The sequence below is a fragment of the Squalius cephalus genome (assembly GCF_949319135.1).
Source record: "Squalius cephalus genome assembly, chromosome: 10".
Lineage (NCBI taxonomy): Eukaryota > Metazoa > Chordata > Actinopteri > Cypriniformes > Leuciscidae > Squalius > Squalius cephalus.
In genome coordinates this window covers 6,731,529-6,749,567 of record NC_137131.1, presented here as the reverse complement: position 1 = coordinate 6,749,567, position 18,039 = coordinate 6,731,529, and the positions used below count along the sequence as shown (strand labels likewise).

General features: G+C 36.1%; 2 protein-coding genes across 9 annotated transcripts in view; one reads left to right on the top strand and one right to left on the bottom strand.

Moving 5' to 3' along the window:
* Positions 1-747: 747 nt before the first annotated feature.
* padi2 (peptidyl arginine deiminase, type II) lies at positions 748-15,415 on the top strand. Of its 2 annotated transcripts, none has more exons than XM_079884219.1 (16): positions 748-968; positions 6,644-6,812; positions 7,415-7,484; positions 7,623-7,684; positions 8,135-8,252; positions 8,614-8,766; positions 9,320-9,510; positions 9,698-9,801; positions 10,494-10,605; positions 10,971-11,078; positions 11,256-11,407; positions 11,559-11,706; positions 12,472-12,565; positions 12,653-12,726; positions 12,864-13,004; positions 14,553-15,415. In XM_079884219.1, exons 1-16 carry the CDS (start codon positions 796-798, stop codon positions 14,784-14,786), a joined length of 2,103 nt encoding a protein of 700 aa, XP_079740345.1. In that variant the 5' UTR covers positions 748-795; the 3' UTR covers positions 14,787-15,415. The 2 variants fall into 2 exon arrangements, with proteins under 2 accessions (XP_079740345.1, XP_079740346.1); XM_079884220.1 differs by lacking the exon at positions 748-968 and adding an exon at positions 1,710-1,955.
* rap1gapb (RAP1 GTPase activating protein b) overlaps positions 15,412-18,039 on the bottom strand; it is a 94,100-nt gene continuing 91,472 nt past the window's right edge. For 4 of the 7 annotated variants that reach the window (XM_079884226.1, XM_079884221.1, XM_079884227.1 and 1 more), the window contains one exon: positions 15,412-17,296. The gene's annotated coding sequence lies outside the window, so the exon portion shown is untranslated. The remainder of the gene's footprint in view (positions 17,297-18,039) is intronic. The other 3 variants (XM_079884222.1, XM_079884224.1, XM_079884225.1) reach the window with 1 other exon arrangement.

Sequence of the window (18,039 nt, the reverse complement as noted above, 5' to 3'; positions counted from 1 at the left end):
CAAGTCGCTATAGCATGTTTCAGCATGTTGCTAGCATGTCTCTAGCATGATTAGCTCATTGTTAACATGTTTTAGCATGTTGCTAGTATGATTTAGTACGCTGCTAGCATGTTTATAGGATGTTGCAAGAGATAGATAGATAGATAGATAGATAGATAGATAGATAGATAGATAGATAGATAGATAGATAGATAGATAGATAGATAGATAGATAGATAGATAGATAGATAGATAGATAGATAGATAGATAGATAGATAGATAGATAGATAGATAGACGACATTTGAGGATTGTAGGATACAGTATGTTCTACAAAATAAAAACAGTTCTGGAAGTGGAATAGTTAAAGTAGAGCAGGTATAAACTAATACTGAATCTATAGCCTATACTGCTTATAAGTATGTAGGTCACAGATTTTCATTTAGAGAGAGGTGCATATACCTTTGAATATCATATTACACAGACACCAAGTATTCCACACGCATAATATACTGTTTGATGTTGGCAGATAAATCAGCATCACAGCATTTTAAATCTTACAGATTTATCTGGCCAACATCTCTAGGAGTGAATAAAGAATTTCTGTTTTACTGAGCTACTGACTCTTTAAGCCTTGTCAACTTGCATTGTTCAGTCTTGTAGGCTGGAATTCTTTCTAGGAAAATGCTTTAAAATATAGCTTTGAGCAATTTTTTGGACAGGTGAGTACATGTCTTTTCTCTCCTGCTCCATCATACGCCCTCATCATAGAGGAAACAGGTTATTTGAGATCTGTGGACGTGTTAAGTCTGTAACAATGGATATGTCGCAGGAGCAAACACAGGCAGTCAGTTTACCTCGAAATCTGCGAAAAAGAAAGAAGTGGTCAGACATGACAGAAATGTATCAGCGAACCTGTCGACTGGACATCAGTTCACCCACAAAAATTATGCTTGTCGTTGGTACGGAAATTAAGGTGATCCTAGACAGGTAGGTAATATAATAAAACTATAATCCATTGTTTTTATCCATTGTGTTCTTAACAAATTGCACAGCTGGTGCATGAATTGAGGAACAGTATCAGTAGCCAAGCCTATATTGTAGAGTGGAAAAAAGTACCAATTATTACTGTTTTTATTATAGGCATGCATATGCAAAATCAAAAAATTATGGTGTGAACTCTAAACATTAAATGCATTTTTTAAAATTAAAGACTTAAGTAAAAGTACTTTGAAAATGGGCATGATTGTCGCCTACTAGCGGACGTGGTTATGTCCTCATGTCTTATCCTGTAACCCCCAATTGTGTCTACTCAATATCAATATCAACTCAACTGTAAATGGACAATGTTTCTTAACAGACCAATGAAGGTTTATAGCATGTAAATAATTGATATGACGCTAAATCTAATAAAATGACGTTTACTCACCTAAATAATCTGAATTATATTTTGGGTGAATAATAATGGCTTGTCTGAAGGTAGTTTGTGCAGCCTCCACACGGTTCACCATGAAAAAAAGGGGTATTAAAATCACAATTAATTGCTTTTAATAGGTTTATTCAAAGTATTTGCACCATGTGTTTGCAACTTGAAGAAAAAGGGTTTGGTATCCTGAGGCAAAATATTGTATTGCAATAAAAAAATGCAATATTGGGTTCAGTTCAGTTCAGTCGCGCTTGTGTTAACAGCGCCCTCTAGCTGTGAGTCGCTTGTGCTGCACACTGAGTTGTGGGCGTTTCCAGACGTTTCAAGTCCTCCGTTTCCTAGACATACACCTGCCTTTGTTCAACCAATAGGCTCTCTGACACGACATCTCAAGTAAATAAAACGGTTAAAGGTAAATTGTTGAATTTACTTTGAAAGAAAGACGCATCTTCAAAAATCATGGTTCCCCGCCGATCACTTACAATTGACACTGAGAAAGCGACCAAGACGACATACGTGGTCGGAACGGAGTTGACGGTGAATTTAAACAGGTGAGAGTGTTTCATGCATTATGCGAATAGAAAATATATTAGAATATAATTTAGAACGTTGTTTTACTTTAAGGGGACAGTAAGTTAGGCTAACACAAGACGCGTTCTTAACAACGCGGCTGAGCTCAAGGGAATTAAACAAAAGAGGAGTCTATTTTAATAGCTCGAAAGACATAATTAAAGGGACAGTTCACCCTAAACCTTTCCTCATTTACTCGCATTCATGTCGTTTCAAAACCCCATGACTTTCCTTCTTCCGTGGAGCACAAATGGATATATTGAATGTTTGGGTCTGACAGTAGCAGTCTCCATTGACTTCCATTGCATCTTTGTTTCCTGCATGAGTGACTGGTGACTGGGGCTGTCAGTCCCCAACATGATGATATAAGACTTATGTTTACATGCTATAGAAGTGCATTCCTGCTAGTTGTTTATTTTAATTTCTTCTATAGAAGCGTATAACTGACTAAAATATCTCAAATATGTTACTTTACTAGATTTCAGAAAAATCGAGCAAAGGGTTAAAGCTGACTACGGTCTGACTTTGAGTTTTGTTTAGATCAAACGAACATATTTACGGACTTTGAATATAAAATAAAAGGAGTCATTTCAAAATGACTATTATTATTTTGACAGGCACATCATTATAGACTCTGGGAACCCAAACATAAGAACAGTCGTTTCAAACACAATGTCCCCACAAATTATGCATGTTTACATAGACCAATAATTGAAAAATAGCACAGACAGAAGACACATATGAAAACATTTTGCTAACATAGTGTACAGTTAAAATATCCTATTGTTCTATTCATAAAGTTTACATTCAATACATTAGCAACATCATTCTGGAATGAACTGAATGTCCAAAGAATTGAATCTGCCTGTTGTAATATTCACATATATTGGTTTGTTTGTCAATTTTATGAAGCATTTGTTTCCGTCTGTTTGTTCTGTGTAGCCTAGATGAATATTTGCCTTGAGAATTTAGGTGGGATTGTTGATTGAAGAATTTCTCCCTTTCAGTTCCAAAGGCGGATGAATGCACTCGTTGTGCTGCGACATTATTTAAATTCATCACTGAATACTTCTGTCTCAATACTTCTGTTTATAACGGCCACTGTCAGCTATTGTCTTTGATAGCTTTCCAAACCTACTACAGTAATAGCTTTTCTTTAGGTTTCTAGAAGACTTTATAATTTTTTTATTAGTCCATAATGAAACAGCATCCTCAAGACTAATATCTGTTGTCTTAAAAGATGAGTTGAATCCTATAGTGTTATTCATAATCCATTAGCCTATCTAATGCAGTAATTATGACATTTGGTTTGGACGACGTGCCACGTCACAACACCTTGTATAAATATGAGATGTGAGGTCATACAAAGAGCATGTATGTTAATTCTACATGAATTAATGTTGTGTAAAATTGTTTAGACTTTAGATGGAGTAAAGCACATCACACTTCTGTCATGTCAACCATCCATTCACACTGTCTAACCAAAGTGCCAGATCTTTTCTTTTGTCCGCGCAGGATAATTTCTCAGGGTTTAACAGAATTTAATTTTTATTCTCTCTATATTTTTAGATTTGACTTAAAATTGCATATTACTAAATAGTTTTTAAATGATGTCCTCACGTTATGAGTCAACCCTTTTACCATCATATTTTCCAGTAAATCAAAAAAACTGTCATAATGATATCATACTTTCAAGAAGTGAACTTCTCAAGCAGACTTTTTTTGGTAGAAATATCTGCATTACATTCTCTAAGAGCCGAATTGTAGTTTCAAAACGTTGAGTATAAGGATTTTATAGCCAAACAAAATGTCTGTTACCTTTCTGAAAACATAATAATATCCAAAACATACACTACTATTCAAAGGTTTAGGGTCAGTATCAGTGTTTTCTTAATGTTTTTGAAAGATCCTCTGGGAACACTTTAGTGTGGGGAACACATTCACTATTAACTGCGACTTTTGCATCAATAAAAATCGATTGCTCGAAAAAAATTACTGACCCAGAGTATATATATAGCCTATATAAAATGGTGCAAAAATTAGGCTTGAAATACAATACAATACAAACCCAGTTTTTTTTTACCCTTAAAGGTGCAGTAAGTGATTTCTGAGAAACTCTGTTGAGAGTGGATCGGACCGAGCACCACAACACACTTGTAGCCAATCAGCAGTAGGGGGCGTGCCCACTCATGATGGGGGAGGAGAAAGCGTAAACTAGAGGGAGATTTTAAGAAAGACTGTAGAAAGAGAGATGGCTGAGAGACATTACAAAAGAGAAAAGGTCAGAGGAATATCACTGGAAAAAGGCAAGAGTTTTAATGTTAGAAAAGCTCTCCAGCGCTGGAGAGGCCTAAGCATGAAGGCCTGAAAATTAACGCAGAGGATGTGTTGTTTCTGCTTTATACATGAGTAATGTTGATTTTGAGTTTGTGCTGTTGGCGACTAACAACTACCACTTGCTTGTATACTCGTGTGTACTGGATGTACATTTTTTGTTCTTCCTTGATGTTCATTAGTTATCGTCGCTTTATTTTGCTACGCTTCTGCTATGATAAAGAGACATCCACTCTTCCATTGCCTGTTCGTGCATTTTGGGGGCGGAGCAATGGAGAGAGGAGCGATCTTGCGTCTCTTTCACAACACTAGCACTGGCAGTTTGAAATTGGATATATTTAGTGCATTTTTTAATGCAATCATTACACTACTGAAATGAATCACTTTAGTAATCCTTGAAGAAAACCCGCAATGATTGCACAATAATTGTCATGAGGATACAGCTCATGCTCTGTATCTGTTTGATACATCAACATTGTTCAACATTGATTCTCAGAAATTAGGGCTGCACGATATTGGAAAAAAAATTCCATTTTCCCAACGATATATATTGCGATATTGCGTGCCATCAATCCAGGCTAAAGTCAATAATTAGCCTACCATTCCATGATATTAATAATTTCACTAAGCAAGCTTCATTACAAGTGACAAAAAGGTCACTTAATATTTTATTCCAAAATTAGAACATATTTCTGTCAGAATTCGAAAAAAATATTTCTGTCAAAAAATCTTATTCTCTCTCTCTCTCTCTCTCTCTCTCTCTCTCTCTCTCTCTCTGTGTCTCTATGTTTTCGGTGCTGATGCAGTGACGCGTTCATGTAAACGGCACTTAAAAGCTGTCACAAAGAACCAGCAAAAGTAATGATTATGAATATGTAAAATATTACAATGAGACATTTTAATTGTTTATTAATAAACAAGTGTTTTCTGTAAAGTTGAAGTTGACGATCTTCATCTTCGCAGTAGTGATCGCGTGGGAGAGAAATGCACTTTTCATACGGATTACAGTTTTATTTTTGTTCTAGAGATTTCTGTAGATAATAGATGTATTTATATATATATTTTTAGGTGTGTGAGGCGAGTAGGCTACCTTATACGTTGAGTTTCGGTTCATGGATTCAGGCACTGGCGCCTCCGTGTTGTGATTATGTCTGCTATATTTACTTTTTATTTATTAAATCCAGGAAATTGGATAATGAAACACTGATTAAAATTAAGATACAATTAATACAAAATGAAATTCGCTTTAAAGAAAGGCTTTGTGCTTTCTGTTTGAGGTCTCTGTGAAAGTTTTAAAGCAGTCTTTTAGTGCCGCTTTCATAACGGTCGCGTCTGTATGGAGAACTATCACGTAACATTGTTTTTTCCTCACAAATGTGAACACGAAAAATAAAATACTTTTTAAAAAAGACAACCATCCACAACTTTATAACACTCCAGCAAAGTACCTCTTTTTGGTCAACATCCTCCTTTTTGTTGACGAAATAGTCCCAAATAGCTGATTTTGACTTTCTTTTTGGTACGAAATCTTTTTTTTTTTTTTTTGCGGCGGATCCTCTTCGTCGCCCATTTTTAGCTATAGGATGCCAGTGAATGTTGGCTGTGAGCAGTGAGCTGCGGCACAGCGAACCAATCACTGTGCAAGCACGCGGAACGTGCAAGTCACCCCAGCAAAAAGCCATACAACAAACTCGTGTTTACTGTGTGCTACCCTGGTGCTACCGTTCTCTTAATACACCATGGGTGCTACTACCCTTCACATCGCATGTTCCGGCGATGTGACTATCGCTCATTCGCACATCGCGATGTCGATGTTAAAACTAGGGCTGTCAAACGATTAATCGCGATTAATCGCATCCAAAATAAAAATTTGTGTTTACATAATGTGTGTGTATGGAGTATAATTATTTTCTATATATAAATACACACACATGCATATATATTTAAGAAAAATGTGTTATTTATATGTAAAATATTTATATATAATATAAATTATATATAATATAAATGTATATACACAGTATATACATGCAAATATTTCTTAAATATATACATGCATGTGTGTGTATTTATATATAGAAAATAATTATACACCGTACACACACATATATTATGTAAAAACAAACTTTTATTTTGGATGCGATTAATCGCGATTAATCGTTTGACAGCCCTAGTTAAAACAGAATATCGTTCAGCCCTATCAGAAATCGCTTACTGCACCTTTAAAAGATTATCTGAAGAGGTTTTTAGACAATGAAATGACCTTTGTATAATATCCTACAATGAAATAGATAAATTCATAATGTGTCTCTGTATTTCTCTTTGCTCTTTACAGGTGTGCCCCACCACAGTCCAGGTTCTTCTCAATAAAATGCTCCCCAAACGTGCATTACAAGGTCACGCCCCCGACCAAGGACAGCAACACCTCTCCGTACCCCCTGACCCAAAACTCTATCCTCCTCATCACCATGGACACAGTCAGTGAGACTGCATTTGACAGCAAGGTATCTAAATCTAATCACCTTTGTGCTCTAAAAACTCTTTCATCAAGAGCACAGTACAGCACACGCAGAAAGAATGAAACTTTTCTGCATTCTCTATGCTGATTCAGAGGAAAATTCTGCAGAATGGATTTAAACATGATAAGTGTTTGAAACTGAGCCAAAACTACTTCTCTCCAGTATCTGAAAGGCTAATCAAACTAGCACAAATATTTAAAAGGAGGATGTGATGGGAAGGTTTCTGTGTGGGCAGATACCATCTGGTTATGTTTCTGTGTACAACCAACTCAAAAGCAGATAATGGTCCTTTAGAAAACAAACAGAACTGAAAGAAACTGCAGACAGGAAAGATGGACACGCTGTGGTTTACCCTAGTCTATGCAGGAAACCGAGGGTTAAGCGTAGACACGATCTCGCGTCTCTTTCACAACACTGTCTAGCACTGGCTGTTTGAAATTGGATATATTTAGTGCATTTTTTAATGCAATCATTACACTACTGAAATGAATCATTTTACTAATCTTTGAAGAAAACTGCAATGATTGCACAATAATTGTCATGATGATACAGCTTATGCTTGTTTCTAAGAATCAGATGTGTTTCAGTTATCTGTGAGGTACTATGGGGAGAAAACAGAGGCTCTTGAGGACGCTGTGCTGCATCTAACAGCTGTCGGTACGTTTCACTATGCAAGACATACGCCTGTGTTTATGAATAGTATCAGTATCTGTACTGCAACTATAAACAGCCTCATGATGCTGGTGGGACTGTGAAGGAAAGAGCAAGCCTCATATTGTCTCTATTCTGTTGCAGAGATATCTCTGGACGTAGATGCCAACCGAGATGGCGTTGTTGAGAAAAACAATCCGAACAAGGTGAGCTTTGTTTACTGGTAGTCTTGCGATCTGTTCTAGGCTATATCATCATTATTTGGGAGATTTGTTTTTGCCTCATTGTTTCTTGGCTTGGAGATAGGGCTGGAAAGTGAGATAAAATTAATTAGTTGATTCATTTAGATGAATTAGAAGCCTTAGAGATACGATAAAGCCACATTTGTTTGCATATTAAAGGGATGGTTCACACAAAAATGAAAAATGAAATGTCGTTCCAAACATGTGACTTTCTTTCTTCTGGGAAACATTTTGAAAAATGTCTTTGCGTTTTCTTTTGTAAATACAATGGAAGTCAATGGGGTCCAATGTTTTGTGAACACCATTGACTTTCAAAATATCTTCTTTTGTGTTCCAACAGCATTGTGCTATTGTAGATAATATATTCAAGATGTTATTTGAATAATGTGTAATAGTTCTGGATTTTGGGTCTAGGCATCCTGGAAATGGGGTCCTAATGGCCACGGTGCAGTTTTGCTGGTCAACTGTGACTCCGAGACCTCGTACAAGAAGAAAGTGGACAGTGAGAAGGATGATATCAGTAAAGTTTCGGGTGAGTCTGGGCAGGTCTGGTCTAAGATATGGGAAGAATTTAAGTCTTAAGTGTACATTAAGTGTAAATAGACCAAACCCATGTTTAAACATTGTAGCAATATGATTCTTCCTTATTAATCATTCATTATTAATCATTTTCGCTTTGCAAGTTCAGTAAATACTTACAATCTTTCAATTAATTCAAACTATCTGAACAATATCCATAGAAAATTTGAATTAGGTGCACAATTTCAACCAGTAGTTGCATTTTTCTGTGCATATTTAGCTTAGTTACCATTGGACTTTACTCTTCAAATGCCATGCTGTGGAAAGGAAGAGATAGTTGAATCTAATGTATTTTATTTATTTTTTTATGGCAGATTTGCAGGACATGTCCAAGATGATCTTGCGCACCAACGGGCCGTCTCAACTTCCCGAAGGCTATAAACTGAGCATGTACATCTCGCAGACCACTTCAGAGAGCGTGAGAATCTTTAGACCTCGGACAAATGTGCAAAAAGACAACGTGTGGAGTAAGTGTAGACACAAACACCTGCAACATAATACAATTATGTTTTAAATAGGGGATGTCCCGGCCGGTCTCAAGGATTGGTATCGAGGGTATGAATTTTTGCTCAAGATCTTGTATTGACAATGCAAGAGTCCAGCACTCTGTAAAGTCTCCTCCAGCACAACCCAAAGACTTTCAATGAATTTAAGGTCTGGACTGTGTGGACTTCATTCATGTGTGAAAATTATTCTTCATGCTCCCTCCCAACCAAGAAAATAAGTAATTAAATGTAACTAACAACCAAAACATTTTTTTTTGATGATCTATTCCTTAAACTATTTAAGAAAACAATTTTACATGCATGCATATTGTGAAATTTTATGATGCATGAAAGCCATTGGGAGAATTTTTTCCATCACCACCTACATGTGCATAAGGTGGTTGAAATGCAAAATTATGTTCAACAGTTTATATAAATATTATGTACAATTGATTAAATAAAAATGAAGCAAAAACCAAATACATTATAAAGGAACATCAAAACTTTACTGATTAGCTCCTCTTCCCTCTACCAGAGCACAAACTCCTGAGTTTGTTCCTGAAAGATTATCTCATGGTGGTTGGAAAAGATAAGCTGACACAGGAAGTGCCCTATCTGGGAGGAAAAACTGAACTGATGTTCTATGTAGAAGGTCTTCGCTTCCCTGATAAAGACTTTGATGGGCTCATCACCATCAACCTTAGTCTACTAGAGCCCAGTGGCAAGGTTAGTGAAAGAAACCACTGTCTGATCCTCAATAGGACATCAAACCTTCTGTTCTTGGTGCTTTACTGTTTATCTGCTTACCGCAATAACATTTACACTGTTGTCTTCTATCAAATATAATTGGGTAATATAATTCTTATAACCTCTAAATGCTAATTAAATACGATTCTGCTTGTTTTCTTAAAAGGATTACCCTGAAACGCCCATCTTTACGGATAAAGTTATATTTCATGTTTCACCCTGGATCATGACCCCTAACACCCTCAAACCCGTGGAGGTCTATGTGTGCAGGTGAGAGTGGAGCAATTCAGTCAAAGCTTTAACCCTTCACGGATCATATAACAAATAATACACACACACACACAAAATTATATATATATATATATATATATATATATATATATATAGATATATATATAGATATGAAGAGTTCAGATGCAAAAGCCTCTAAGTGCCATCTGAAAATTTCTTCTAGAATGATCATTTTTATCAAGCTTGTTTATTTAAGTTCAATAATTTCACTTAAATGGCAATGCAAATGACCTATTAATTGTCATTTAAGTGAAATTACTTAACTTAAATATACAAGCTGTAGAAAAATTATCATTCTAGAAGAAAATTTCAAATGGCACTTAGAGGCTTTTGCATCTGAACTCTTCATATATATGTATATATATATATTAGGGCTGTCAAATCGATTAATCGCATCCAACCTAAGTTTTTGTTTACATAATATATGTGTGTATATATATATATATATTAATAGATTTATATTTTATATACATGTCTGTGTGTGTATACTGTATATACACGCATACATAATATATATAAATACAATAATATATATACACACATGCAAACGATTAATCGATTTGACATATATTTGATATGTATGTGTGTATATATTAGTGTGTGTGTATATATATACACTGTATTCATCTCGTAAGCCTTGGGGACTGTTGACTGTTTGATGTTTTTGGCAGCACAAAGGATAACTTCTCGTTCCTGAAGAGCATAAAGAACCTGGTGGAGAAGAATGGCTACAAACTGAAAATATGTTACGAGTACATGAACCGAGGTGACCGCTGGATGCAGGTCAGTGGAATCATTGGGGAAAGAACTTTACATATTGTTAATGAATATTAAATATAGTTAAATATAAATGAATAAATATGTCACTTGCATAATAATTTGGAACACAGTGTATATGTAAATGTATGTCAATTTAATAATAAACATTATTTATCTGACAGAATAAGAATAAGAAAGAGATTTTAGAGTGTTATAAAACCTTACAAAAATGAAATTGAAAATAACTTTATCAAACTGCCGAAGCATGCGGTTTATTGGATGATCATAGGATGATGCATATAAAAACAACTTGACTACATGTCAGGTGACTGTCATATGAATTGAGTAATTCCAACTGACACTTGTCACTCGTCTCTCTCTCTATATAGGATGAGCTTGAGTTTGGCTACATTGACTCTCCCCATCATCGGTTTCCTGTTGTACTGGATTCTCCTCGTGATGGAAACCTTCAGGATTTCCCCTACGAGTCCCTTCTGGTGAGTGACAGCAAGAACTGCTCAGAAAAATTCAGTCAAAATTGAAAATTGTCATTTTCTCATCCTCATGTCATTCCAAACCCAACTTCTTCAAATTTTTTGATGACGTGATAGCATCATGTTTTGATCGCATACTAATCGAAAGATGTTTAGAATCACTAAAACATTGCGTCACAGGGTCCAGACTTTGGATATGTGACACGGCATGCTTTGAATGAGGAGGTGAGCAGTCTGGACTCCTTTGGTAACCTGGAGGTCAGTCCACCAGTCACAGTGAACGGGAAAAGTTACCCACTTGGCAGGATCATCATTGGAGTGGCGTTCCCTACGTAAGTACCACAGCTGTACCCTACAAATTCAGTGTACAGCAACCACAACTAAAAAGGAACATTGACATTATTTTTTTGGCTTCCAAACAAATTATGCTGATTGATTAATCAAACTATCACCAATCATTAAGAATATTTGTTTAATTTTAAGTGCAAAAGGTGGCCGCAACATGACCCAAGTCGTCCAGGAATTCCTGTGGGCACAGAAGGTTCAAGAGCCAATAGCGCTCTTCTCTGATTGGCTGTTTGTGGGTCATGTGGACGAGTTCATGACCTTCGTCCCAGCCCCTGATCGAAAGGTAAACAGATGGCATACTAACATACACTACCTAAATAATTAAGTATTAAGAAAAATAATTAATTAAGTCTATTATGCTCACTAAGGCTGCATTCATTTGGTAAAAAATATATTTTGAAAAACGTAATTTATTCCTGTGAGGCAAAGCTGAATTTTCAGCATCATTACTCCAGTCTTCAGTGTCACGTGATCTTTCAGAAATCAATATGCTCAAGATTTTTTTTTGCTGCTTATTATTTTTGTGGATAGTATACCATGATATACTACCATTCAAAAGTTTAGGGCTTGTAAGATATATTGAAATTAATATTTTTATTCAGCAAAAATGCATTCAATTGATCAAAGTGACACAATAATACTGTTTTGATCAAATAAAGCAGCTTTGTTGAGCATAAGAGACTTTCAAAAACAATTATTATTTAATTAAATAATAACTTTTCCAAACTTTTTTGTACTGTTCTTATTTTTGCAGTATGTTACTCAGTTTCGACCATTTAATGAATGAATCTAGACTTTTTGTTACAAAATTGGATTAAAAAATGTTTATTGCAGACATGATAACTGGATGCTAGTTGTAGACTCAATCATGCAACATGCAACGCTACCATCTGAAATGTCTATTTTTGCATCATGCATAGTGTTTCAAATCCTTCTTTAAAATACTAGGCAGCATATTCTACGCAGTATGCCAGTCCTCCCCTCTGAACTCAGTCAATGTTTTTAAAATACTCAAAGCAATGCGAGCTGTAATGTTTTAAATGTTCAGAAATTCCGGTTGCTGCTGGCTAGCCCTGATGCCGGATATAAAGTTTTCAAAAGCTTACAAAACACAGGACAAGGAAAAACGGAAATGTTTCCAGGTAAACGCTCACTAATTTTCCATTTAAAAAAAAGTTGGCCTCTATGCACCAAAGTTCATATTCTAGTTAACATGTTTACTTGAACAGGAATGCCAGAGGCCATTACTGTTAATGCGATCCTGAGTGACAAAAAGCTACAGGCTGAAAACCGATACGTGCAGGTCAGTGACATGACATGGCATTAACATGTGTTTTGTATCCAAATAGTATCTATATATATTTTTAGCCATATTACAGTACAGTGTTACAAGTCTGTCTTTTCTATGGGAAATAAAGCATCATATAATCTTTCCCTCAGAACTGTATTGACTGGAACAGGGACGTGCTGAAGAAAGAGCTGGGGTTGGATGAAGAAGACATCATCGATTTGCCCATCCTGTTTAAACTGACAGAAGAGAAGAAAATGAGCAGCAGGGCCGTGGCTTACTATCCCGACATGGTACAGCACATTATCAAGAACTTATTGAAAGTCCATTCACACTTGCTTTTTCTTTTAACTCTGTCCCCGCCAGTGTTTTGTTTTTAAAATTTCCCAACTACCGCCAGCGTTTTTGATCATTTTCACAAAATTGTCAAGGCCCCCAGAATATTTAGTTGAATGAATATCTGAACACGCAATGTATCGAAAGAACAGAGCCGCTGGGCCCTATCTTGCACCCAGCGCAATTGACTTTGTACACCGACACATGTATCATTCCTATTTTGCACCCGCGCACAGCGGACTTTTCCCTCCACAGACGCACGTCGGTTAACTAAGAAATACACTTGCGCTCCCTGGTGCGGTTCAGCGCAAAGAGGAGGCGTGTTCCGGCGCAAACGTTCTCTCATGCTATTTTGCAGGTTTAGAAAACAATTCCGCCACTGACCGAAAAAATCTAGTTTAAAGTCAGTGGCGCGTTGCGCATGTTATTCATATGCTATTTTAAGGGCGCATGCTTGGTCATAATCAATGTAGCGTGTGCACAACGCGCATACACTTTCTCTCATCTACACACAGACGCAGCAGGTTTCATTTTTGCAAATCATAGCCTACATTATTCCGATAGATAGATAGATAGATAAACAGTTTATTATAAAAGCATACATCTAGCTTACACATTTACCCAAATTATCATACGCCTGTTTAACCGAAGTTAATTTGGGTGTGTTTCTCCATCCACAACTTCCCTGACGAGAACGTCGGTCTCCTCGGCTGTGAACCGCTCCTGGGGGGCGCCTGGCAAATCCGCCGTAATAATAGGAATCCGCTATAGAACAAGCGCGCCTGCTTTTAAAGGGAATGTGAGATGTCGCTCTGATTGGTTTATTTCACGTTACGCCCAAACCACACCTATGAATAATTAAGCTATTTCAGACCAACCCATTTTAGATTTGCGTCGGGCGCAAGAGTCATTTATCCCGCCGGTATAATAGTAATAGCGCCCAAGACCCGCCCACAAAGTTACTTGAGTTTTGCGCTTGATACTTGCGTTTCAGATCGTTAAAATAGGGCCCGCTGTTTTTGAACCAAAAAAAAAAAAAGTTTTATTCTAGATTCATGCACTCTTTTTTTTTATTAACACTTGAATGTGGGTGAGTTTCATAAAAAAGCAACATTTTGAGTCCATCAATGTCTCCAAAGCTTCACAGTCCTATAGCTCGTCCTGGGTCGACATATCATTCGGTAAAGTTAGGCAGTTTTGATTTATATGCTGTTTAACGTTGATTATGATGCATATGCTATCGTTTGTTTCTGCTTCTTTTTCGCCTGTGTTTTAATCAGGAGATTCAGAACTCTTTTAGAGGGTGTCACAGCGCCCCCTACGTATAACAGTGAAAACACAGAAAGCCGTAAATTTCTGTCAATGGTGGGGAAAGAGTTAATGGAAAATAGATGATCAAAACATACCCTACTGTTCAAAAGTTTGGGCCTCGGCAAGACTTTCTATTGTCTCTTACACTTACTCGTAGATTTATTTTTTAATGCATTACCTGTATTTACCCTCAGGTGAACATGATCGTGTTGGGGAACCAGCTGGGCATCCCAAAACCTTTCGGGCCCCAGGTAAAGGGCCGGTGTGCTCTGGAGACAGAGATGATTTCTCTTCTGGAGCCTCTAGGCCTCAAATGTACCTTCATTGATGACTTTGCCCCATACCACAAACTGCTGGGGGAAGTTCACTGCGGTTCCAATGTTCTCCGAGAGCCATCCCCTTTCAGATGGTGGAACCTAGAGCTGTGAGAGAGAGAGGGAGACTAGGAAGAATAGAGACCTGTCAAGTGCCTACTACGTCTAAACCAGGATTAACGGGTGTTTTAACTAGTTCATTCTAGCAATAAACCATGCATATGGCCCTAACCTTTAAGCAAAATGGAATAATTCATCTAAAAATTTAAACTCTGTCGTCATTTACTCACCCTCATGTCGTTCAAGCAGCTTTTTTTATATAAGGTGCTGTCAAGCTACTCCAAAAATCATTCGTATCACTATGCACTACATGTTCTGAGGTTGTACTACAGCTTTCTGTAAGGAATTACATGTGTGAGCAGATGATGACAGTTTTTTTTCTTTTTATCTTTAATATTTTCAATATTCTTTCTTCTGACAACCAGGCCTTGTTTTAGCAGTACAGCTATTACTGGGGCTGCTTCAGCATTTCTAAAATAAATAAAAAATAAGGGCTTACAATTAGGAATAATGCTTTGAGTGGTTCAAATTAATGTTAACCACTTATGACACATGAATGTTCACTGTGATGTTGCCTCTTACTAATAATGACTGAGAAATTGATTCTATAATTGGTGATTTGCTGTCTTGGATGATTTTCCAAAATAATGCACATTAAAGCAATAAATAAACATTTCATGAACCCTTTGATCTTTATTAAACATGATTTATCTGGTTTTATTACAAAAAGGAGAAAAGGTCTTATTTACAATAAAACATTTCATTAAAGTAGCATAATAAGCACTTGTAAAAGAGAACACAATCACTTGCAGAAAGCAGTCGGTGTTTGTTTGGAATGAGTTTGTGCTTAATGTCTGGAACATGTGCAAACGCATTATGTGCAGTTTTACCAATCAGCAGAGATTTCGGCTCTAACACAGCTTTAAGTGTGGATTCAGCTAATCCAAAAATATTTTTCTCTTCTCCATGTACAGTTTTAGAAGTATCACCCCTGAAAGGACCTATTTATGTAAAAATCCTTCAAAAAAATTCTACTGTACCTCTTCAAATGAGTGAACTGGGATGTTAGTCATACAAAAGTACAATGGTATTTTCATATTTTTGAACATGAAACCTTGGTAATGCCATGTTTCTTCTATGATGGTAATACCATGGTATTTGAAATAAGTATCATATACAGGGAATACCATGGTATTTTAAGTAGCTGTGTATTCTGACTAATTTCCCCCCAAATATTTCATTTTATTAGAGTAGATATTTTGCCAGTGACTGATGTTTTTAATGTCACAGCTTGGTATAGTTGCTTTGAATAATTCATCACATTTACAGCTCATGTAATTGGCTCAACAACAAAAAAAATTGTATCCCATAAGCCAATGAGATGAATGGGAATGCTAACGGATAGCATTAACACCATATTACTAAGTGTAAAAACTGAAACATTTTGATTGATTTGGAATGGGCAATTAAAAAAAAAAAAAAAAGTCTCAACATTATTACAATATGTATTTGTGTTTGAAAACAAAACAAAATGTCCACCATTTTTTATTGAACATCAAGCATAGTGTTTTTAGTGGCCATATCCACTATCTTATGTCTGCGGTTTCATCAGTTTTACATTCATATTGCTCACTTGCCATATAAGCTAAAAAAGGCTTCAGGCCTCCAGTATATCTGACGCGAGAGACACTGACCCTTCAATCTGCACAGCAGGATTTAAAACATGAAACTACAAACATGAAGCTACTACATTAGTGTACAGTTTACACACACACGTCAATTTTACCACAAGCAGCTGTGGCCGTACAAAATATGTTGATCCGTAAAACAGCATAATCTTAATAAATAATATTTCAAAACGTATACAGCATCTCACACCTGATCTATTTGTTTTGTCATAAATTAGAATGTCTATATGCTTTGTTTATTGGACAGGATCTGAAATGGCTTGGGTGCTTGACACCAGAAGAAACATCTATCGGAAAAAACGACATTTAACATTTACCTATATTCATTTTCAACATCATTACTCGTTACTGACACAAAACGCAACCGAACAGAACCACACATAGATGTGTATTACAGTGCTTTGCGGGTCCACGTGTATTTTAAGCATGATGGGTTTAGGTTGAACTTCATTTGTTTTTCTGAAAGATGCCTTGTGACAGCTTACCACCCCCGTTTCTAAAAGATCTACACACCACAGTGAGCCTCAATAAATAAATAAATATGACAAATAAAAAACAAACCCATACAACGAGAGCCAGTTAAAGAAAGAAAGATTGAAAGAAGCCTATGATAAGGCCATAAGAATCATGCGTGATTGATTTCCCAGCTGGCAGTGCACCAGTCTTCAACAGTTGCCAGGCGGGTTTGTTCTTTTGCCTGCAGTCCAACAGCCACATGATAGAAGATAAAGAGGTGGTGTGTGTTCTTACGAGAGCGCGCCCGACTGTACGCCGCGGGGCTGGAACTAGTGCTTCACACACCTTCACATCTGTGTCTCTCGAGGAACTCTTATGAGCACATCGAGTGTCCACTGCGAAGGGCTTCTTATGAAAATGCTGAGAATAAGACGTATGATTAATGAGAATAAGATATACGAACTTATACACATACATATATGTATACGTTTATATATAGATTTTTATGGAAAAGGTCTTTTCTGCTCACCAAGGATGCTTTTATTTAATCAAAAACACAGTAAAAACAATATTATTACAATTAAAATAACTTTTAAGTGATATTAATATTACATTTATATTTTAAAATGTAAAAATGTGATGGCAAAGCTAAATTTTCAGCATCATTACTCCACTTTCCAGGTCACATGATCCTTCAGAAATCATTCTAATATGTTTTGCTGCTCAAGAAACATTATTATCAATGTTGAAAATCAATATTTTTGTGTAAACATTATACATTTTTTGTTCAGGATTCTTCGATGATTTCAAAAGAACAGCATTTATTTGAAATTGAAATCTTTTGTAACATTATAAATGTCTTTACTGTCACTTTTGATCAAATGAATGAATCCTTGCTGAAAAGAAGTATTAATCTCTTTGGTAACACTTTACAATAAGGTTTATTAGTTAACATTAGTTAACTACCTTAGTTAACATAAACTAAGAATGAACAATACTTCAGCATTTATTAATCTTATTTAAACATTTACTAATACATTATTAAAATCAAAGGATATATTTGTTAACATTAGTTAATGCACTGTGAACTAACATGAACAAACAATGAACAGCTGTATTTGTATTAACTAACATTAAAAAAGATGAATAAATATGGTAACAAA

Bases quoted from the DNA above. Each gene is read 5' to 3' on its own strand.
- padi2 (XM_079884219.1), top strand. From the start codon at position 796: ATGGATATGTCGCAGGAGCAAACACAGGCAGTCAGTTTACCTCGAAAT. The intron at 9,511-9,697 runs GTTAGTGAAAGA...TTTTCTTAAAAG, and splicing joins TACTAGAGCCCAGTGGCAAG to GATTACCCTGAAACGCCCAT. The intron at 13,005-14,552 runs GTACAGCACATT...ATTTACCCTCAG, and splicing joins TGGCTTACTATCCCGACATG to GTGAACATGATCGTGTTGGG.